This window comes from Gorilla gorilla, chromosome 3 (genome assembly GCF_029281585.2).
Source record: "Gorilla gorilla gorilla isolate KB3781 chromosome 3, NHGRI_mGorGor1-v2.1_pri, whole genome shotgun sequence".
Classification (NCBI taxonomy): Eukaryota; Metazoa; Chordata; class Mammalia; order Primates; family Hominidae; genus Gorilla; species Gorilla gorilla.
In genome coordinates, this window is record NC_073227.2 from 50,043,980 (window position 1) to 50,067,258 (window position 23,279).

At 36.7% G+C, this 23,279-nt stretch overlaps 1 protein-coding gene and 1 pseudogene across 1 annotated transcript in view; both read left to right on the top strand.

Annotated features, from left to right (window-relative positions):
- Positions 1-23,279, top strand: part of SLC30A9 (solute carrier family 30 member 9) — a 92,605-nt gene that overhangs the window by 33,448 nt on the left and 35,878 nt on the right. Inside the window, exons 5-9 of the mRNA XM_019025661.4 lie at positions 433-525; positions 897-979; positions 12,838-12,896; positions 16,562-16,629; positions 20,995-21,097. Coding sequence (XP_018881206.1) covers positions 433-525; positions 897-979; positions 12,838-12,896; positions 16,562-16,629; positions 20,995-21,097 — 406 coding nt within the window. The remainder of the gene's footprint in view (positions 1-432; positions 526-896; positions 980-12,837; positions 12,897-16,561; positions 16,630-20,994; positions 21,098-23,279) is intronic.
- Positions 1,000-8,858, top strand: LOC134758316 (sodium/potassium-transporting ATPase subunit beta-1-like; annotated as a pseudogene).

The window sequence follows — 23,279 nt, forward strand, 5'->3', positions numbered from 1 at the left end:
TAGAGACGGGGTTTCACCATGTTGACCAGGCTGGTCTCGAACTCCTGACCTCAGGTGATCCACCCACCTCGGCCTCCCAAAGCGCTGGGAGTGAGCCACCACACATTACCTAACTTTTCACTTTTTTTCCCCATATATTAGAGATGGCAGTGGTGTGCCCATAGCAGATACAAATACAAGTACTGGTGAGGGAAGTGAATCTCTACATATTATATTGTGGTGTCTACACTGAGCATCAAGAGTAATTTTTTTTCACTGTCTCTATTTTTTGTATACAAAATGTCATCTTTAAACTGATCTTTAAAAGCCATTCACATCAATATTTCTCTAAGATGGGGATCAGTGTTGTTGCTTTTATCTGCCCTTAGTAATCCTCTTTAAGTATATAAACTATATGCACTTTGAATAAATTCAACATGTTTCTTTCTCTAGTGATCTAGAACAACTTCGAAAAATCAGACGACGAAGTCCCCATGAAGATACTGAGTCTTTTACTGTATACTTGAGATCAGATGTGGAGGCAAAGTAAGAACATAGTTCTTTCAGAATAAAAGTGCAAGCCAAATTTTGGATTAATAAAAATACATTTTAGACAGAGTCAGAATTTTTTAAATGACTTTTTAAAAACAATATTTTTGTATTTGCAAATTTGTTTATTTGTGAGTTACTAATATGTACTCCTTAACTAAATATATGTCATAATGTGTAAGAAAATTTGCTGTTGAATTTACTCTAGTTATTTAGATTTCATTTGGAAAAGTTCCTAAGTCCTTTATGTTTCTCCGAAAGCACCTTACACTTTGTTGTAAGATTCTCATTAGAGAATTTAGATTTAAATGTGATGTCAATAAAGTCATTAAAATTGTTCATTGTGGTGACCATGTGTGTATGCACAGATCTTTGGAAGTTTGGGGAAGCCCTGAAGCTCTTGCCAGAGAGAAAAAATTGCGTAAGGAAGCAGAAATAGAATACAGAGAAAGTAAGTATATTCAATTTAAAGTCAAGTTAATTGAAAAATAACTTGCAGGTGAGAACTGTATCTGTAAGAACTCTCTAGTGCTAGCATACCTGTTGGCCTAGGCTCTGTTGCTTCCAGCAAATGCTAGTTTCCGTTTTGGGATTCAATTATTTCACAAAAACAGGAACTGTGTTTTTGTTTTCTCCTGTATAGCTTTTTGAAGATGATGAGAGGAAGAGAAGCTACAGTTTATCATTTTTATAAGACATATAACTATCAAAACTTATCTGATTTGAAGATTATACTTGTTATAAAAGTGATAGAATAGGAAGTAATTGCTGTATTAGTCTGTTTTCACACTGCTATAAAGATACTACCCAAGACTGGGTAGTTTATAAACAGAGGAGATTTAACTGACTCACAGTTCCGCATGGCTGGAGAGGCCTCAGGAAGCATACAATCATGGCGCAAGGGGAAGCAGGCGCATCTTAACATGGTGTCAGGCGAGAGACAGCGTGTGTGTAGGAGGAACTGTCAAACACTTATAAAACCATCAGATCTCAAGAACTCAGTATCATGAGAACAGTATGGGGGAGACCATCCCCGTGATCCAGTCACCTCCCACCATGGCCTGTCCTCGGCACGTGGGGATTATTATGGCTATTATAATTCGAGATGAGATTTGGGTGGGGACACAGAGCCAAATCATATCAATTACTTTTTTACAGAAAGGTCTATTAACTCAGCTACATTAATTAATTCAGCAGATATTTATCCAATACCTGCTATGAACAAGAAGCTGTGCTTGGTGTTTGAAATGTTTATGCAGGTGAGACTCTTAGGAGCCAGGTGTGGTGGCACATGTCTGTAGTCCCAGCTACTTGCCTGTAATCCCAGCTACTCAGGAGGCTGAGGTGGGAGGATCACTTGAGCCCAGGAGTTTGAGACCACCCTGGGCAACACAGACATAAATGGGGTGATACCATACATATTGTACATCTTGCTCTTTATAGATAGTGGTATAATCATAACCGTTTTGCATATCTACATATAGAAATCTACCTCATTCTTTTTAACAGTTGTATAGTACCCCATTGTATGGATGTAGCAAGATTTATGTTCTTCAGTTTTTCACTGTTAGAAAGAATACATCAATAAATATTTTTATTTTTTTAACGTGAGATAATTGTGAATATTTACATAGGATTGAGTGTTAATAATACAATTTTAGGATCAAATGGCATAGGCATTTAAAAATTTGATAGATCCTAAAGAATTACTCTCTGAAGGAAATATGGTACCAATTTACATTTACAATCACAGTGTATGAGGGAGACTATTTTTTCATACACTTGCCCATGCTGGATATTAAGAAGATTTTAACTTTTTTGTGTATTTGATGGGCAACAGATGGTACCTCGTTTAATTTTGAATATCTCTGACTACCACTGAGGTTATCTTCTATGTATAGTGGTTTTTCTTAGTTCTTCTGTAATAATTTTTATATGTTTTGTTCACTTTTCTATTAGATTGTGTGTCTCTTAAAATTGATTTAAATAAGTTTTTGGTGGATTTTAACCAAAATCTAACCAAGTTAGTTTCATATGTTCTAAATATTTTCTAGCAGTCTATCTTGAAATTTGGTTTCTCCTCTTTTTAGTAGGGAAATTTCAAACATATTCAGAAGTGCAGAGAAAAGCATAATAACCTTTTAATGCCCATCATCTGGCATTACAGCTACCAACACATGGCCAGCCTTGTTTAATGTATATCCCTCTCACTAACCTTCACTCTACTGGATTACTTTGAAACCAGGTCCAGACATTATATCATTTTATTTATAAATATTCCAGTATATATTAAAAGGTCAGGATGTTTGTTTTAGTCAGTTCATGTGATGGTGATGGTTGAACTGTTTTAGAAAAGTTAACTATCCATTGCCTGTAGTAAGCTGTCAGTCTTAGTAATCCTCTCATTTGCCCTTTGGTTGAAGGTCTAGGATGGTCTCAAATAGCTTTAATTCTGACAAAGAAAGTGATTGACCTTCTGTTGATGATTCCTTTTCTTGACAAAACTGAAAATAGTATGTCTCTTTTCAGCTAACCTAGTCAGGAGGAATAAGGAGTATATTTGAGATTCTTGTGACCTTGAATATATAATATTAAATCATCTAGTTGTTGAATAAGTATAGTTTTCCTTGTAAAATCCAAGTTCTTTAAATCATTGGTTTGGCATTTTCAAAAGTTTGAAGGAGACAGTGAATCCTAGTATCAAAGGATTTTTGGCCTCAGAAAAAGTTGTTGATTATTTTTATTTTATTTTATTTTTCGAGACAGAGTCTTGCTGTGTCACCCAGGCTGGAGTGCAGTGGCGCAATCTCAGCTCACTGCAAGCTCCGCCTTCCGGGTTCATGCCATTCTCCTGCCTCAGCCTCCCAAGTAGCTAGGACTACAGGCACCCGCCACCACGCCCAACTAATTTTTTGTATTTTTAGTAGAGACAGGGTTTCACCGTGGTCTCGATCTCCTGACCTTGTGATCCGCCCGCCTCAGCCTCCCAAAGTGCTGGGATTACAGGCGTGAGCCACCGCACCTGGCGATTATCTGGTTTTTTTTTAAGAGATGAGGTCTCACTATGTTGCCCAGGCTGGAATACAGTGGCTCTTCTCAGGTGCAATCATAGTGAATTATAGCCTTGAACTCCTGGGCTCAAGTGATCCTCCTGCCTCAGCTTCCTGAGTAGCCAGGACTACAGGTGTGTGCCACCGTGTCTAGCTGACAATCCACAGATATTATAAAGAGGGCTGCACTTAAATTAACAGAAGTGAAGTATTTACTTTCAGTGGAAGAAATACATACTGGGGACGGATAGTCCTGGAAATTCTTGTGTACTATTCAGTTAATGGTTTCCATTGAGTTTCTTTATAGGTAATACAGGTACTAATACAGGATACAATCAGATAGGGCATATTCCATTGGGGAATTAGATATTGCCAGTGCAGTTATATAGTTCTTTTACTCTTGGGCACTTATATATGGTAATGTATCAGGATTAAAGTAGAGATCGATGTGCTAGTATTTATGAAAAATGTATACATATTTTTCTTTGATAATCAGGCTGACTTTATTGTTATCTGTTAAACGACTAACAGATTTTATTGAGCATCGTGAGGTTTCTCAGAAGAATATCATTGCTGCTATTCCCTTTCTGGTTTGATAGAACAATTTATTTTTTAGTGTTCATACTTCTTATCAATGACACTGATTTTTTATTAGAATTAGAAAGGGACTGCACTTGCTTAGGGTTTGAGAAGTTAATAAATTTTGCCTTGTATGGCTGTTAAAAGCCCTAAGTTTATTCCTTTTTTTTTTTTCATCTTCTCTTTTGGTTTCTTGACAGTGCATTGCAATTTAGTTTTTCCAACATGAACTAACTGCCAGTTCATTTTAATCTTTCTTACCACCCTATTTTTAATTTAAGGCCCTTTAACCAAAGAGAGCATAAAGGGTCCCTTGGCATTCTACATCAGGGTCAGTGTCCACAAATTGTTTATTTCTAGAAGTCTAATTCTAAAATTACCTATTAATTCTGTGGGGGTTTTTTTGTTTATAGTTTTGGATCTTAGTGTAATCAATTTTAATAGAGGATGGCTTCCTGGATAGCTTACAACAACCTATGTCCCTGGCTCTTTTGCCGGTGTAATCTCATCTGTCTTCAGTAGCCAGAGTTGGCTAACTGTGGCCCTTGGAACAAATTGGTCTGCTGCCTGTTTTTGTATAGTTTATAAGCCAAAAGTGGTTTTCATATTTTTAATGACTGACAAAAAAGCAAAAGAGTAACAATATTTTGTGACAGATGAAAATTAAATTTAAATTTCAGAGTCCACAAATAAAATTTTATTGGGACGTAGCCATGATCTTTTATTTACATATTGTCTGTGGCTGCCTTTGCACTACCAACAGCAGAGTTGAGTAGCTCCGACAGAGACCGCATGTGGTGCTCCTGTCACTTTGCACTGCTACTCAGTTACAATTCAGTAACAGTTATAATTCAACAGTATTTCAAATGTCATAGGTATCCTTGTACATGACCTTTTTTTTTTTTTAGTATGAGTGCATACCTGTCTGGTGAGTAAGAAAAGTAGACATCTAGTGTTGTGCTTTTAAGTCACAGTTGAGCATGGATTATTTGTTATTGAATTAGATGGCAAAGTACTGTGTCTACTATGCAGTGACACCATAGCTGAGTTAAAAGAATACAGTATATGTTGACATTACTAGATTAATCAATCATCACAGTATTCCCAACTCACAGGAGTGTAACAATCAGAAAAATTAGAGAATTTAAGATGGAATATATTACAGCAGAATTTGTTCACAAAAATAGAAAATGAAAATGAGGCTGCAACCAAAGTTTGGTTTCTGAGTGGCTCAAGCAAAGAAAGTGGTTTTCTAATGGCGAGTAAATTAAGTCCTGTTTAATTTAAGCAGCTGAAGAAATGTATCCAGGACTAGTAGTCTTTAGGCAAGACTAGTTGCTTCAAGAGTTGAGGACACTGAGGACAGACATCAGTAGTCAATTAAAAAGCAAGGCAAATTATTTTGAATGATATTCCTTGGCTCTTGATAAGTTGACCTGTGTACCAATACTATTTGAGGAGTGGGTGCTGAGTTTGAAGAGACTGGAGAATTACCCTTTGTGAATAGTGTATGTGGAACAACCACAGGCAAGAATTTTTTTTTTTTTTTTTTTTTTGAGACGGAGTCTCACTCTGTCACCAGGCTGGAGTGCGGTGGCATGATCTCAGCACACTGCAACCTCCGCCTCCCGGGTTCAAGTGATTCTCCTGCCTCAGCCTCCCGAGTAGTTGGGATTACAGGTGCGTGCTACCATGCCCGGCTAATTTTTTTTGTATTTTTAGTAGAGATGGGGTTACACCATGTTAGCCAGGATGGTCTCTATCTCCTGACCTTGTGATCCTCCCTCCTTGTCCTCTCAAAGTGCTGGGATTATAGGCATGAGCCACTGCGCCCAGCAACGTGAGAATATTTTCAAAGAAGATGTGAAAATACTAATTCAGTAAACCTGATGTGGAATCTGCTAAGATGTCTTATATATATGATGGTGGTAAAAATACATGTGGAGCAGAAAAAGCCTTAGTTGGACAAATTTATAAAGTTTGTGAAAACATAAGATATTTAAAGCCTTTTCATCAGTAGATACTTCCCAGAAAATATTTGTCATGAGTAGGAACTTTGTGGAAAATGCTTAAATCTCGTTTGCTTTTGAACCAATAGTATCACCTTTGAACTTGTGGACTTAACCACTGAAAGAAATAGAAGCTGATTATCCTGACTTGTCCTTCTACACTGCATTTCAGTAGTTTAGCAGTTTTACTGCCATTGTTTGAGCGCAGGATTGAAAAATTCAAAATGGAAATTTTTCTGAATAAGAAGACCCACCTGTCAACCACTATTATCAAACACTGAATGGCTTAGAAAATTAGGTTTTGCTGCAGACGTTATTTTTCTTAATGCATTCAGTGTAAAATTACAGGGGAAAACAGTGCTTAAATACAAAACTTACTCTGCTGTGAAGTCATTTCAACAGTAGATACATTATTTGAATCAAAGTAATGTCAGTCAGCTTTATGTACTTCCCATGCTGTTAAAAGTTTAACACAAGCACTCAGATCCGCAGTGGCAGTGGTGTGTCCTGTCTGCGGAGAGCCAGGCCAGAGACAATGAGCAACACCTCAGAGAACACGAGGGCATGGCCCGAAGCCGCCCACCCTTCCGACTGCAGCAGCTGCTGACCCGCTGTTGCCATGACCTGCAGGAAAGCCAATGAGGAGGGCAGTTGGAAGAAATTCTTCTGGAGCTCAGAGAAGAAGGAGTTTTTAGGCAGGACCGGTGGCAATTGGTTTAAGATCCTTCTATTCTACGTAATATTTTATGGCTGCCTGACTGGCATCTTCATCGGAATCATCCAAATGGTGCTGCTCACCATCAGTGAGTTTAAACCCACATATCAGAACCACATATCAGGACCCCACCAGGATTAACACATATTTCTCAGATCCAGCAGACTGAAATTGCCTTTCATCCTAATGATCCCAAGCACTGTGAGGCATATGTGCTGAACGTAGTTAGGTTCCTGGAAAAGTACAAAGATTCAGCCCAGAAGGATGACATGATTTTTGAAAATTGTGACAATGTGCCCAGTGAACCCAAAGAACAAGGAGACTTTAATCAAGAATGAGGTGAGCGAAAGGTCTGCAGATTCAAGCTTGAGTGGCTGGGAAATTGCTCTGGATTAAATGACAAAACTTACGGCTACGAAGAAGGCAAACCACATGTTATTATAAAGCTCAAGTGAGTTCTAGGCTTCAAACCTAAGTCTCCCGAGAATGAGTCCTTGGAGACTTACCCAGTGATGAAGTATAACGCATCTGTCTTTCCTGTTCAGTGCACTGGCTAGCGAGATGAAGATAAGGATAAAAATAGAAATGTGGAGTATTTTGGACTGGGCACCTACCTTGGTTTTCCTCTGCAGAATTATCCCTACTATGGCAAACTCCTGCAGCCCAAATACCTGCAGCCCCTGCTTGCTGTACAGTTCACCAACCTTACCATGGACACTGAAATTCGCCTAGTGTAAAGCAGATGGTGAGAACATTGGGCACAGTGAGAAAGATGGTTTTCAGGGATCCTTTGATGTAAAAATTGAAGTTAAGAGCTGATCACAAGCACAAATCTTTCCCGCTAGCCATTTAATAAGTTTAAAAAAAGATACAAAAGCCTGTTAGTCTTGAACAAACTGTCATACGTATGGGACCTACACCTAAAGCATAATCTATATGCTTTACACTTGCTTTCTGCATTTAATCGGTTAGAATGTAATTAATGTAAACTAAAGTGTAGCAATAGCAACAAAATATTCTACTGTAAATGACAAAAGAAAAATTGAGTCTTGGGATGTGCTCATTTTTACTGTAAATTATGATTGCATAAGTGACTTGTAAGCAGTGTTTCTGGCCCCTAAGTATTGCCTCCTATATTTTATTTAATGTATAGTACTATAGGTGCATACTCTGGTCCTTTTTCAAGCCATGTGTTATCGTATCTGTTTTGTACTTTATGTGAGCAGGTTTTGCTGTCCAAGGTGTAAATATTCAATGGGAATAAAACTGGCATGGTCTTTTTTTTTTTTTTTTTGGCTCTTTCAAAGATAATGGCCCATCAATGAGCATCTTTAACATATTCTATAGTCTTTTCCTGTGGTGTTAGGTCTTACTTTATTATTATTTTTTGTCCTGGGAATGGGACAGGGATTTGTCATGGGGGAACTGCCCTTTAAATTTTAAGTGACACTACAGAAAAACACAAAAAGGTGATGGGTTGTGTTGTGCTTGTTTTGAATGCTGTCTTGACATCTCTTCTCTTTTCCTCTAGTATGTTCTAAAGCTGTGTCTGAGATCTGGATTTGCCCATCACTTTGGCTAGTGACAGGCCTAATAAATTTGCTTTGTACATTTTCTTTTACTTTCCTTTTTTCCTTTTTGGAGGCATCATGCTGATGGTGTGTCTTTATGAGTGTTTTAACCATTTTCATGGTGGAAGAATTTTTTATTTATGCAGTTGTACAGTTTTATTTTTTTCTGCAAGGAAAAGTGTAGTGTATGAAATAAACCAGAGTCACTTGTTTGAAAATAAGTCTTTATTTTGAACTTTATAAAAAGCAATGCAGTACCCCATAGACTGGTGTAAAATGTTTTCTACTATGCAAAGTCCATGTTCTAATAATTGCCAGGGGTACAGTGCTCTTGTTGATCATGTATTCAGTCAAATTAAAACAATGGACAATAAAAGAATGAATACATGAAAAAAAAAAAACAGAAGACATCTGCAGCAGATATATTTTCCAAGCCCAACCTATAGTTCCAGAAGTGTTTTTCAGATTTCCATGCAAGTGCAGAGGAAATTTACATATTTCAAAATCTGTTAAATAGTGCAGTTGAGCAGCTTTCTCCTGACTTCAATTGGAAGTGATTAGTCGTCAATGTAAAAAGATGCTAAAAGGCAAATATCAACAAGAATTTCATAGAATTCTATAAATGCTTTCAAAGCAATGAATATAGTTATTTAAAATTACGTTTATAGATTTATATCAGCATTTGGCAGTACCTATCTATAAGATTTTGAATATGAAATAGTAAAATATCAGATTATCATCAATAGATGAACATTTGCAATTAATTTTGATGATAAGGAATACTAACTGAATCCCAATTAAGTGAAATATTTTATCCTATCCTCCCAAAAAGAATTCTGTTCTTCTCATTAGTAGACCTGTATTACAAAGAATTGCACTCACATATTTTTATTATATTTTAAATTTTGTCAAAAAATTTCATGGAAATTTGTAGTTATTTCTTGCTATACCTTGATCATGTCCTTTATATTACCTCTTGGCCTCCAAAGCATAAAATATTTGCTATCTAGCTGTTTAGTCAGTTCTCGTATTGCTATAAAGAAATACCTGAGACTGGGTGATTTATAAAGAAAAGAGGTTTAATTAGCTCACAGTTCTGCAGGCTGTATAGAAAGCATAGAAGCTTCTGGGGAGCCTCAGGAAGCTTCCAGTCTTGGCGGAAGGCAAAGATGGAACGGGTATCTTACATAGCAGGAGCAAGAGAGAGATGGGGGAGGTGCCTCACACTTTTAAATGACCAGATCTCATGAGAACAAACTCACCAGTCATGAGGACAGTACCAAGAGGGTTATTGCTAAATCATTCATGAGAATTCACCCCCATGACCCAGTTACCCCCCCACCAGGCCCCACCTCCAACAATTGGATTTCAGTTTGACATGAGATTTGGATGGGGACACAGGTCCAAACCATGTCACCAGCCCTCTTCGAAAAAAGTTTGCCAACCCTATTTCAATGGTTTCGTTAGGATTCCACCCCATTTTATTTATTTTTGTTACTAGTAACCTGGAAAGAAGTTATGAAACTGGAAGGATGTAACTAGAAGCCTTGGAGTATAAATATTTAGGAGGATTCTAAATTATTTGACTATCTCAGTTCTGCACAGGACCAAGGCTTAGAAATGACAATATTTCCTTCTCCAGATGAGTTGGCAAAATTTCAAAGTGGAAATTGTAAGACAATTATGGTCAATAACCCAGGAAGAAAAGGGATGGAGAGAGTTTCTTGAGAGTATAGGAGTTCATTACCAGGAGGGGAGCAGTGGGATAGGAAGATCAAGGAAGAGGGAGAAGAAGATATGCAAGGAAAGAACAAAGTAGCAGTGCTCAAACTGTCCTAATGTTGGTCAATGGAAGCACCTCAGTTGGCTCCTAAGTCCCTTTGTCATAACTCTAGTATCATGGCGTCCTTACTTTCAGGAATAATATGTTTCAGATTCATCTTGTACGTTTCCTGTCCTGGGTTGGTAATCAACTATTTCTAAAAGGAGCCACTTTTCCTTTTACTGGAAGATAAAATCAAGTTAAAGTAATTACATACTTGATTTATTCTATGTCTCTACACACATAGAGAATAAAGTGTAGTTTCAAATAGCAGTATTAATACTAACAATGTAATTTAAGATTTCTTTGCTTTTCTTTGTATCTTTAGTATATATATCCCACTAGAGATGTACAGTTCAATTTCTGTGTGTTAAAGTCACTTAAATTTTTTCTATATAGAAATATCATCAGTAGATATACAGTTAGGCTCATTTGTTTCATTTTGCTTCTGATTTTAAAAATAATTTTGTTTTTATTTTATAATTGCCTAAAAATTTACATGATTTCTTAGTCAAACCTACAGAACAGATATTTCAGAGAACTCTAGCTTCCATCTCTGTCCTTTCCACTCTAAGTCCTCTCTCTTGTTTAAGTAACTGTTTTAAAGTTTTTGGGGTTTTTTTTAATACTTAAAATAAAAGAAAATAAAGCCAGGCTCCATGGCTCATGCCTATAATCCCAGGACTTTGGGAGGCTGAGGTGGGAGGATCACTTGAGACCAGGAGTTTGAGACCAGCCTGGGCAACATTAGCGAGACCGTTTTCCTTACCAAAAATTTAAAAATAAAAATAATATTTAAAAAAAAAAAACATTTGTTTTAAATGCCATACCCTTCATAAATAAGGCATACTATACATACTTTCTGCTCTTGCTTTTTTTTTGAGGCGGAGTCTCGCTCTGTGGCCCAGGCTGGAGTGCAGTGGCACGATCTTGGCTCACTGCAACCTCCACCTCCTGGGTTCAAGCAATTCTCCTGCCTCAACTTCTCAAGTAGCTGGGACTACAGGCACATGCCACCATGCCTGGCTAATTTTTTGTATTTTTAGTAGAGACGGGGTTTCACCATGTTAGCCAGGATGGTCTCAATGATCTGACCTTGTGATCCGCCCGCCTTGGCCTCCCAAAGTGCTGGGATTACAGGCATGAGCCACCGTGCCCGGCTGCTCTTGCTTTTTTTACTTAACTCTGTCATGAGGACTATGCTATAGCAGTAAATAAAGACATTTCTTCATTTATTTTATAATACTCTGTTTTTTGATATACCGTAATGTATTCAATCATTCCCCCATAGGACGTTTCTAGTGTTTTGCTATTAAAACGATACCATGAGAAGCCTTGTAAATAAAAGTTAAAGGAATTTTTTATAATACAAAAATTTGAGAAAACACAGTAATAGAAAAATAATCTCTCATATTTTTCAACTTTGAGGTAAAAATGAAGGACTTGTTTTTGTATCAGGCTTAGTTAACTTTTATAAAGGTAATATTGAGAAAAGAATCTTACCAAACTGTCTTTATCTCATTGCAAATCCAGATTTTCCTGCCTCCTTTTTTATTGTAAAAAACACATAGCCCAAAATTTACCATCTTAACCATTTTTAAAGGTACGGTTCATAAGTGTGTAAGTATATTCACATTGTTGTGAAACAGATCTTCAGAGGTTTTTCATATTGCAAAACTGAAACACTATACCCATTAAATAACTACCCCCCATTTCCCTGCCACCCCCCGGTCCCTGGCAATCACCATTCTGCTTTTTGTTTCTATTAATTTGAATACTTTAGATACCTCATATAAGTGGAGTCATACAGTGTATGTCCTTTTGAGATGGGCTTATTTCACTTAGCATAGTGTCCTCAAGGTTTATCCATGTTGTTGCATGTGACAGGATTTCCTTTTTCAAGGCTAAATAATACTCCATCATCATATGTATATACCACATTTTCTTTATTCATTCATTCATCCATCCATGGACATTTGGGTTGCTTCACCTCTTCACTGTTGTGAGTACTGCTGCTATGAACATGGGCATGTAAATAGCTTTTTGAGGCCCCACTTGCTATTCTTTTGGACATATGTCCAGAAGTAGGATTGCTGGATTATATGGTAATTCTGTGTTAAAATTTTTTTTAGGAACCTTCATATTTTTTTCCATAACAATTGCACCATTTTACATTCCTACCATCAGTGCAAAAAGGTTCCAGTTTTGACACATTGCCAATCCTTGTTATTTTCTGTTTCTTGTTTTTTTAATAGTAGCCATCCTAATGGATGTGAGGTGATATCTCATTGTGGTTTTCATATGTATTTCTCTGATGATTAGTGATGTTGAGTATCTTTCCATATGCTTGTTGGTGGTTTCTATATAATCTTTGGAGAAATGTCTATTGAAATCCTCTCCCCATTTTTTAATCAGATTACAAATCCAAATTTTTTATAACTTAATATTTTTGCTGTTAGCTAGTAGCGCATATTTAACATAGCCCTAAAGAGAATATCATGTTAATCTAAACTGTGACTGGTAAGAATATCTATGACCTAAATTTATTTTGTTATTCTTACAGGGCTATTTAGAAACCAAAAAATATTAAGAGAATACAGAGATTTCTTGGGAAATACCAAGGTAAGGATATCTTTGTAATAATGTGTGTGTTTGCGTTGCACAGCAAAATTCTAATATCATTCCATTGTAAAATTCTAGCATGTCTGTGATCTCAATCTAAGATTTTCTTGAGTACATTGTAGTTCACTGAATTATAGTCGATTCATTCATTTCCGTCTGATTTTCCTTTTTTTTTTTTTTTTTTTTTTGAGACAGAGTTTTGCTCTTGTTGCCCAGGCTGGAGTGCAGTAGTGTAATCTCGGCTCACTGCAGTCTCCACCTCCCGGGTTTGAGCAATTCTCCTGCCTCAGCCTCCCGAGCAGCTGGGACCACAGGCATGCCACCATGCCCAGTTAATTTTTGTGTTTTTAGTAGAGACAGAGTTTCACCATGTTGGCTAGGCGGGTCTTGAACTCCTGACCTCAGGTGATGCGCCTGCCTCGTCCTCCCAAAGTGTTGGGATTACAAGCGTGAGCCACCGTGCCCGGCCTGATTTTCTTGAAATTTAAAACATTTGTACATAAGTTTTCTTTAAAGTCATAACCATGTTATGAACCTTAAGCATGTAGATATAGATGAGGAAGACTTTATTTTCTTAGGTTTTAGTGAGATTTATATCTGTCATACACACTCTTAATTTTCTTTAGCCTCTCTCTTTCTGCTCCTAACTCTGGTTCAACATTCAGACTGCCAACTCTGTGCTTGTATCCAAGAAGCTTAGCCCTTAGAGAAGAAAATTACACAGCCAGTGTGATTGTTCTTTCTTCCTTATATGACTATACAAAATCAATGGATACTCAATATTATTTGACAGTCTTACTAAACTTCCAGAGTATGTTCACCTTCCCACTCTTTGAAATAGCTATTGCGTGTCTTTTTCTTTCTTCCCAACAGCCTCACTCTTTACTCTTCAGCTGTTGACTTTGCTTCATATTTTATTGAAAAAATAGGTGTAATTTCATAAAAGTACCTCATCTTTTTCATCACCTCATCTTTTCATCACCAAATTTACTAACTCATCTACACATGTGACAAAATACTCTGCTTTCCTTCCTACTAGAAGGAAATTAATATTGGGACACATGTAGAAAGTTTGCCTCTACTGTTCTACCTCTTGTTTTCTCCTGAACCTAATCCAACTGGGCTTTCAACCCCACCACCCCACTGAAATGACTTACCAAAGTCCCCAGCACCTTTAAGATGCCAAGCAGTCTATGGCCAAGTTGACTTTCCATTTAAACTTGGCTGGGAGGAATCTCCGATCAAGAAGTTAATGTCATATTTGGATAAAAGGCTACCTATGCACATTTTCTTCTCTCTGGTGGCATTTGAGACATTGCACCCATTTTGCAAAGTTTAGACATTGGCAGTGATGATAATTTTAGCCAAATCTTATTTGATATGCTTTCCTTTTCCATTTATTATCTTCAAGACCTCTTAATTTCCATTTCCCCTTTGATCCCTGCATTTCTGGCACCCCAGTACTGCCCTGAAGATGTGGACTCTGCTCTGGTAGAGCCTTCATATGTCTTATGAGCCAGCATTTTCACTCTCATGCCTCAAGGGCTATTGCCATTGCCTCTTGTGCTGGGATAACTTAGGCTGGTGAGACCTGCCTCCTGGGAAGATTCACTCCTCGCCTTCACATCTGTTTCACATGGAGAATCATCCTCACCAGATTTTCTAATAGTAGCTGTTGACTTATGAAATCTTTGTTACTTTAGAAGATTAATACTGGTCAGCTTTTGAATATTCCATGTTTTGAATTGATTTTTTTTGCTATGACAATGTTTTTTTGCTGGGACATTAGGATAAAACTAGTATTTCATTTCCCTCTACTGTACCCCTATTCCCTTTAGGAATGGTTGTTCTCTCACTGAAGATGGTTGCTTTCCTTCTCTAAAACATAGGGCTAATTCTGTTTGCAAAAATTAAATGCCTTCTTTTTTTTTTTTTTTTTTTTTTGTTATTTCTGACCCAGACACTTGTTTTTCCAATATATTCTTATCTCATGAGAACTCCAATAATGAGATATATGAAATCACAGTGTTCTGGGTCTGCTCCTCTGGTATTTAATTTCTTATATAATAATTTCCCCTTTAATACATTTCTACTTTCCCATGCCTTCCCTTCTATTTCTAATTCATGGGTTTCTTGATATAGTACTTCAGAGAATTGGAAGTACCTTTATCTCTGCTTAATATATTTAACTCCACAATAGTATCACCTTGAAATGCACCAATAATGCTTTGAACAATTTATGCTCCTTTTCCTGGTAGTTCTCTCTGAAATCTATCCAAATTTTCTGTACTTGTCCCAATATTAAAGAACCTTGTTTATTGTGAATGTTCTCAAAGATATATAAAAATAGAAAAAATAGATATTGGCTATCCAGTTTCATTAATTTCTAACATTTTGCTGTCCTGGTCTTCAAAAAGGGGCAGTTCTCCAATTGCTCTGATTATGGAATTTTTTAATATTTTATTTTATTTTATTTTATTTTATTTTTGAGACAGAGTATTGCTGTGTTGCCCACGATCTCAGCTCACTGCAACCTCCGCCTCCCGGGTTCAAGAGATTCTCATGCCTCAGCCTCCTGAGTAGCTGGGATTACGGGCACCCACTACCACACCCGGCTGATTTTTTTGTATTTTAGTAGAGACGGGGTTTTACCATGTTGTCCACACTGGTCTCAAACTCCTGAGCTCAAGCAGTCTGTCCATCTTGGCCTCCCAAAGTGCTAGGATTACAAGTGTGAGCCACTGCGCCCGGCCTGATTATGGAATTTTTGAGTAGCTTTTACAGGAAGCTTCCCAAGTGGGTTGTGGATCCTGGCTCCTTGTGATCTCTTGTTTTTCTAGATTTTTATTCTCTTGTTAGAGTTCCTTGGGCCTTATCATTATTTCTAGTTTCTACCAACACATCTTCCCGTTTTCTACAGCCTTCTTTATTAGAGTGGTTTGGGCCGAGTGAATCTTTTTCCTTATTTTTCTTATTATTTCTTATTCTGATCTTAAAGATCTCATTTCCTTTCCCTGTTTTGCCCCTCCCATGAGTTCCCAAACCTTTCTTCTAAAGAAATCTTATTTTTCACCGTAAGCAGCATTCTATTGTTCCCATAATAATTTCATTGAGTTTTTCTCTATTCATCCAAATAATACAATTTATCCTTATTTTAATAAAACATACATTCTGTTTGTTATCAATAAACAGTATAATTCAGAAATCTAGACCCATAGTCAGAGTTTATGGCTTACAAATCGGGTAAAAGTTGAGATCACATGGACAAGGTTTATCCCTGTGTAGTTCCTTCTCTTAGCTCTGAAGGCAGGTCAATACAGAATTTTGGGTGTCTGATTTCACACATTCTTAGAGCATATGAATTTCAGCACAGTGCATTTTTCTACTTTATTACTAGTTTTTATGTAGCCAGCTCAGATCCTTTCTGGAAGTAGGCAGGACATGAATTACAAGGAAACAAAACAAACAAGTTTCTGGAAAGAGACCCAGATATCCTTTCGGTTTTAATCTTTCCACTTTCTAAACAAGAACTTCTAGAGAAAAATAAGTAAACCTAATTCAGAAGTTTTGATAGAGGAAAATGTTCTGGTCTGTCAAAGCCACCAGTTATAGTGCTTCTCTGCAAAATTTTGGAGGTATTAAAAAAAGTTTTTGTTTTTTTACAGCCACGCTCCAGAACAGCATCAGTGTTTTTTAAGGGACCAGGAAAAGTGGTGATGGTTGCGATTTGCATGTAAGTACTGAAAAATAAGCTTTGTGAAATAGAATATATTCTTTTAAATATGTATATCCTTAAATATGTAAATTTATTACATGGTAGCTAGCTATAGAGTTTGAGGTTTATTTTGTTTTAGGAGGAAATTGAATAAGTCTTTATTATTGTCAGTAAAGTGGTGGGGAAAGAGCATGAATTCATGTAGATAACCATGCTCATTCTCTGTATATTTTTGATGTAGTTAGATCTAAGAATAGTTGCTACCTGAAAATCCTTTCTTGTTTTTATTGGAGTTGATACAAGTCTTTTTTAAAGAAGTTAGCTAAACCAACCTGGGTTACAGCTACTGAAGAATATGTTTGTGCTTATTATCTTTATTCCACTTATCTTGGAAGAACATAATTATTTGTTCTTGTTATTTTTGCCTCCTCTTTTTTTTTTTTTTTTTTGAGACAGAGTCTTGCTCTGTCGCCAGGCTGGAGTGCAGTGGCGCAATCTCAACTCACTGCAATCTCTGCCTCCCGGGTTAAAGCCATTCTTCTGCAGCAGCCTCCCAAGTAGCTAGGATTACATGCGCGCGCCATCATGCCCAGCTAATTTTTGTATTTTTAGTAGAGATGGGGTTTCACTATGTTGGCCAGGATGGTCTCAATCTCCTGACCTCATGATCTGCCCACCTCGGCTTCCCAAAGTGCTGGGATTACAGGTGTGAGCCACTGAGCCCGGCCTTACCTTCCCCTTTTTCCCTCTATCTTCTTGATTCCTATTGTTTTGTTCACCTTTTATCTGTTTTTCTGACTAATCTATTTTAGGATGTATGAAATCATTCAATAATTCATTAGTTCTTTTATTCTTAAATATATATATGTAAAATATGTATCAGATAGTGTGATAGGATATGAAAATAAAAAGATATAATACATAATTCTTTAAGGATTGGAGGGACACTAAACTAGAGGAAGGCATTTATAATACAGACAAGGAATAATGATGTCATAACTACAATAGTGGTGGTACAGATAGACATAGACAGTTTCAACTTCTTAGAAGGTATGTTCAAGGATAGTGACCAGGTTTCTGGCTGTACAGTTGTGTAAATAATGTACCATTCACTGAGGAGAGTACTGAAAGGAGGAGCAGGGTGGGAGCAGAGAAAATGATGAGTTCATTTTTGAGCTGGTGATATGTTTAGGGCACCCAGGTGGAGATAGTCAACAGGGTTGTTTTCACCAGTAATACAGGGATAGTGATTATAGCTTTTCTCATTGGAGGGATGTATGTGTGAAAAGTGCTTAACATAGTACCTGCTCTAAGATATGTGCTTAAGAAGTATTATTGTTAATATATATTGGTGTGAAGCTCAGGAGAGAAATCTGAGTTAGAGGTTTGATAGTTTTTAGTATATAGATGATAACTAAAGCCATAAAAGTAAAGATCACCTGAGGAATGTATGTATATATAGTATCAGGAATAAAAAGTCCTCAGGAAAAATTCCTTGAAGAATGTTAACATTAAGAAAAAGGTGGAGGCTTTGGGAGACCTCGTGATCCGAGGTCAGGAGATCGAGATCATCCTGGCTAACACGGTGAAACCCCGTCTCTACTAAAAATACAAAAAATTAGCTGTGTAATCAATGTCATGAAAATGGCCATACTGCCCAAAGTAATTAATGGAATCAATGATATCCCCATCAAGCTACCATTGACTTTCTTCACAGAATTAGAAAAAAAACTTCTTTAAATTTCATATGGAACCAAAAAAGAGCCTGTATAGCCAAGATAATCCTAAGCAAAAAGAACAAAGCTGGAGGCATCACGCTGCCTGACTTCAAACTATACTACAAGGCTGCGGTAACCAAAACAGCATGGTACTGGTACCAAAACAGATATATAGACCAATGTAACAGAACTGAGGCCTCAGAAATAACACCAAACATCTACAACCATCTGATCTTTGACAAACCTGACAAAAGCAATGGGGAAAGGATTCCCGATTTAATAAATGGTGCTGGGAAAACTGGCAAGCCATATGCAGAAAACTGAAACTGGACCCTGTCCTTATACCTTATACAAAAATTAACTCAAGATGGATTAAAGACTTAAACATAAGACCTAAAACCATAAAAACCCTAGAAGAAAACCTAGGCAATACCATTCAGGACATAGGCATGGGCAAAGACTTCATGACTTTCACACCAAAAGCAATGGGAACAAAAGCCAAAATTGACAAATAGGATCTAATTAAGCTAAAGAACTTCTGCACAGCAAAATAAACTATTATCAAAGTGAACAGATAATCTATAGAATGGGAGAAAATTTTTGCAATCTATCCATCTGACAAAGGGCTAATATCCAGAATCTACAAGGAACTTAAACAAATTTACAAGAAAAACAAACAACTGCATCAAAAAGTGGGTGAAGGATATGAACAGACACTTCTCAAAAGAAGATATTTATGCAGCCAACAAACATGTGGAAAAAAAGCTCATCATCACTGGTCATTAGAGAAATGCAAATTGAAACCACAATGAGATTCTATCTCACGCCAGTTAGATTGGCGATCATTTAAAAGTCAGGAAACAGCAGATGCTGGAGAGGATGTGGAGAAATAGGAACACTTTTACACTGTTGGTGAGAGTGTAAATTAGTTCAACCATTGTGGAAGACAGTGTGGCGATTCCTCCAGGATCTAGAACCGGAAATACCATTTGATCCAGCAGTCCCATTACTGGGTATATATCCAACAGATTATAAATCATTCTACTATAAAGACACATGCACATGTATGTTTTTTGTAGCACTATTCATATTAGCAGACTTGGAGCCAACCCAGATGCCCATCAATGATAGACTGGATAAAGAAAATGTGGCACATATACACCATGGGATAATATGCAGCCATAAAAAAGGATGAGTTCATATCCTTTGCAGGGACATGGATGAAGCTGGAAACCATCATTCTCAGCAGACTAGCACAAGAACAGAAAATCAAACACCACATGTTCTCACTCATAAGTGAGAGCTGAACAATGAAAACACATGGACACAGAGAGGGGAATATCACACACTGGGGCCTATTGGGGGGTGGGTGGCTGGGGGAGGGATAGCATTAGGAGAAATACCTAATGTAGATGACGGGTTGATGGGTGCAGCAAACCACCATGGCACATGTATACCTATGTAACAAACCTGCACATTCTGCACATGTATCCCAAAACTTAAATTATAAATTTAAAAAATAAATAAACATTGTTTAAAAAAAGAAGAAAATAGTGTCAGATGCTCCCCGGAGGTTAAGAGAAATGCTAAAATATTTCCAGGAATTTAGTAGTATGGAATGGTAGGTGGTATTGATAAGATGAAAACTGTGACAGAATAAATATGATGTTTTTAAGAAGTTATCTGAGGTGGAGGAGATGGGAAAAGGGTAGCTAAAAGGGGACATACAGTTCTCTCATTTATAAAATGGGGGTGTTAATATTTGTATAACAGACTTGTAATATAACATGGTAACTCACTAGCATAACGTCTGAGATAAATCATATTAGTCATTACTGTTGGTATCTGAGCAGCTAGTTTCCTCAGAGTTAACTGTGTTTATTTTGGCATCTAGCTACTTCTAGTATGACTCTGAGACTGCTTAGAGTCACCTCTGGCATCTGCCTCCTTAAGTAAACAGATTTTCACTGGAGTCTTGCCTTTGACACTGGCCCAATGGACAGTATCAGGTGCAGATCTGCTTTTATCTACCTAAAACACATAATTTTCTTTTACATTTTATCTTGTCCACATATAGAAGACCGTCTTTTCTCACCAGTTTTCAAAATATACTTAAGTAATTTGCTTACACATAGCATGCCTCTTAACAGTACATAATCTATATTTTTTCAAATTTTTACTCTTGTTACCTAAACAAAGTTTTTTAAGGCTAGGGATTCTTTTAATTGTACTTGTTTTTTTTTTTGTTATTGTTGTTGTTGTTGTTTTAGCGATGGGGTCTCACTCTCTTGCCTAGGCTGGAGTGCAGTGGCACGATCATAGCTCACTTCAGCCTCAAACTCCTGGGCTCAGATGATCTTCCCACCTCAGCCTCCCAGTAGCTGGGACTAAAGGCGTGCACTACCACACCAGACTAAGTTTTTAAAAAATTTTTTGTAGAGATGGGGTCTTACTTTGTTGCCCAGACTGGTCTTGAACTCCTGTCCTCAAGCCATCCTCCCACCTCAGCCTCCCAAAATGTTGGCATTATAGGTGTGAGCCATTGTGCTTAGCCTAATTTTACTTTCAACAGAATCTAGTATAGAGGTATACAGCTGATTGAGTATGCTTTTGGCTTAAATTTTTGTCCAAACCTATGCTAAATTGTTTTCTCTTTCTCTTCTAGCAATGGATTAAACTGCTTCTTTAAATTTCTTGCCTGGATTTATACCGGTTCAGCAAGTATGTTCTCAGAAGCTATACACTCATTATCTGATACTTGTAATCAGGTGAGGACTAAAGCTTTTTTATAAGTCAGTTTTAAAGTAATAGTTGTAGGCTTTAATCTAAAAGTTGATCTATTTTAAAACTGAATGATTCCAGTAGTTGGCCTGTGGGAGAAAATAAAAGTTTACTTTTCAGCAATGAAGTGCATAGAAATTTAATCGTAGTATTTTAAAGCAGATTGTTATGCTTTAAGAACCTCTGACAATGAAATGTGAAGTATAACATTGTCAGTCACTGAGCAGAAATCTGGTCTCTGAATATGAATTCTCAATGACTGTAATAGTCAATGAATTTAAACTTTTGGAATAAAGATGTAAAATCATATGTAATTGGTTAAAATGCTTTCACATTAGATTCATAATTTGAATTACTTTCCTTGGCTTTGCAAATGGAGAAAAATTTTTGTATTAATACAATTAAAATACCTTTTAAACCGCCTGTGGCCCAAATTGTGAAAACTAGAAACCCAAAACTTTTCTAAGAATATAATAAAAATTTCTGTGTGTGCATCCTATTACATTTTAAAGAGTGCGGTATATTAAGAGGATACCTTTTCAATATTTACTTATTTTTAGTCCTGTTATGTAAAAACTGATTTGGGAGAACTTCAATGAAAGACACAGGTAAAATAAGAATATTTAAGACAAGGATAAAAATAACATGAAGATAAGGAGCAAGGAGAGCAATATTAATTAAAAATTAAGCCTGTGAACTTGTCTCACTCACTGTCAAATCAGATGGATTAAAACCCTTCATAAAAGTAAGGAAAGAAGACAAGTGTTTGCCATTAGTACTAAGTATTTACCTTGAACTTAATTTTTATACTCAATATATACTTAAATACTGTCTCTATAAAATTTTACCATTCAACTGTGGTATGCAGTGGGAGGAGAGGGGATAGGGAGAGATATATAACTTATAATCTCTATTTTCTTGTAAGCTTATCAAGGAAAGTTGAAATACAGAAATATTTGTCCATATGGCAAGGAGATATGTATGATGTTATTAGTTTCAATATTAGTTTTTATTTCAAACATTGAAGACAGTGTTTAAGTGTTCATTCTCTATGCTATTCAGGCATTTAAAAAGAATGTAGTAGATATCTGTGTACTGACCTGGAATGATAACCATGATAAATTGAGTAAAAAATCAAGTTGCAAAATACTATGTTCAGAACTTCTGCTTTCACCCATGACAGACTAACAGGGATTGAGTTTATTCTTTTGCCATAAACAACTAAAAACTAGACAGTATATTGGACAATAGCAGCATAAGACCATGATCTCTGAGAGATAAGAAACAAATTATTTGAACTCTATGATCTCTCTGGCTTTTTGCTTGAACGCATGTTTTGGATAGTGGAGCAGGATGGGAAATAACAGTCTCATTGAGTTGAGAAGACAGAAATCAGTGTTCAGGGCATCTGAGGTGGCTAGAACTTACAAGGCAGAGTTCCACAGAGGAAGGAGCTACAAAGACAAAAAGCTATAGAAGTCTACATAGGGATTTCCTTGAATTGAATGTTTGCTGAATGTTAAGTTACACATGTGTAAGATGTGAGCATCAGTCTGGGCAGAGAACCAGCAGGGAGCAGTAACTGACTAATTCCCACTGCTCACACAAAACTAGGATACATTCAAGTTCTGACTAGCTGACGTAAGAGAGTTCTCATTGATTATCGAGGCCAATGGAAGGCTCGCCTTAGGAGCAGGGCTAAATTATTCTTAACGTAAAGGCTGTTCTAGAACCCTCCCTAACAAATCTTCCTAAAAGTTCTAAAGGATCAAGCTGATCTTCAAATAATTTAATCACTTGCCAGAACAAAGCCTCACATTCTTTAATAAAGGCAGCAAAATCCAAACACTCAGTGTAACATTCACAGTGTTTAGCATCCAATAAAAAAGACTAATCGCCAGTATAAGAAGCAGGAAAATTTGACTCATAACCAGGAGAAAAATCAGTCAGAAGTAGACTAAACAGATGATAGAATTAGCAGACAAGGATATTAAACAGCTATTTCAAGTACAGTCATGTATTGAAAGGAAAATATGAACATAAGAAGAGAAATCAAAGGTATAAAAAATAAACCAAATGAAACTTTTAGAGCTAAAAAAATATATCTGATGTGAAAAATTCACTGTATAGAATTAACAGCACATTAGACACTGCAGGTAAAACAGTCAG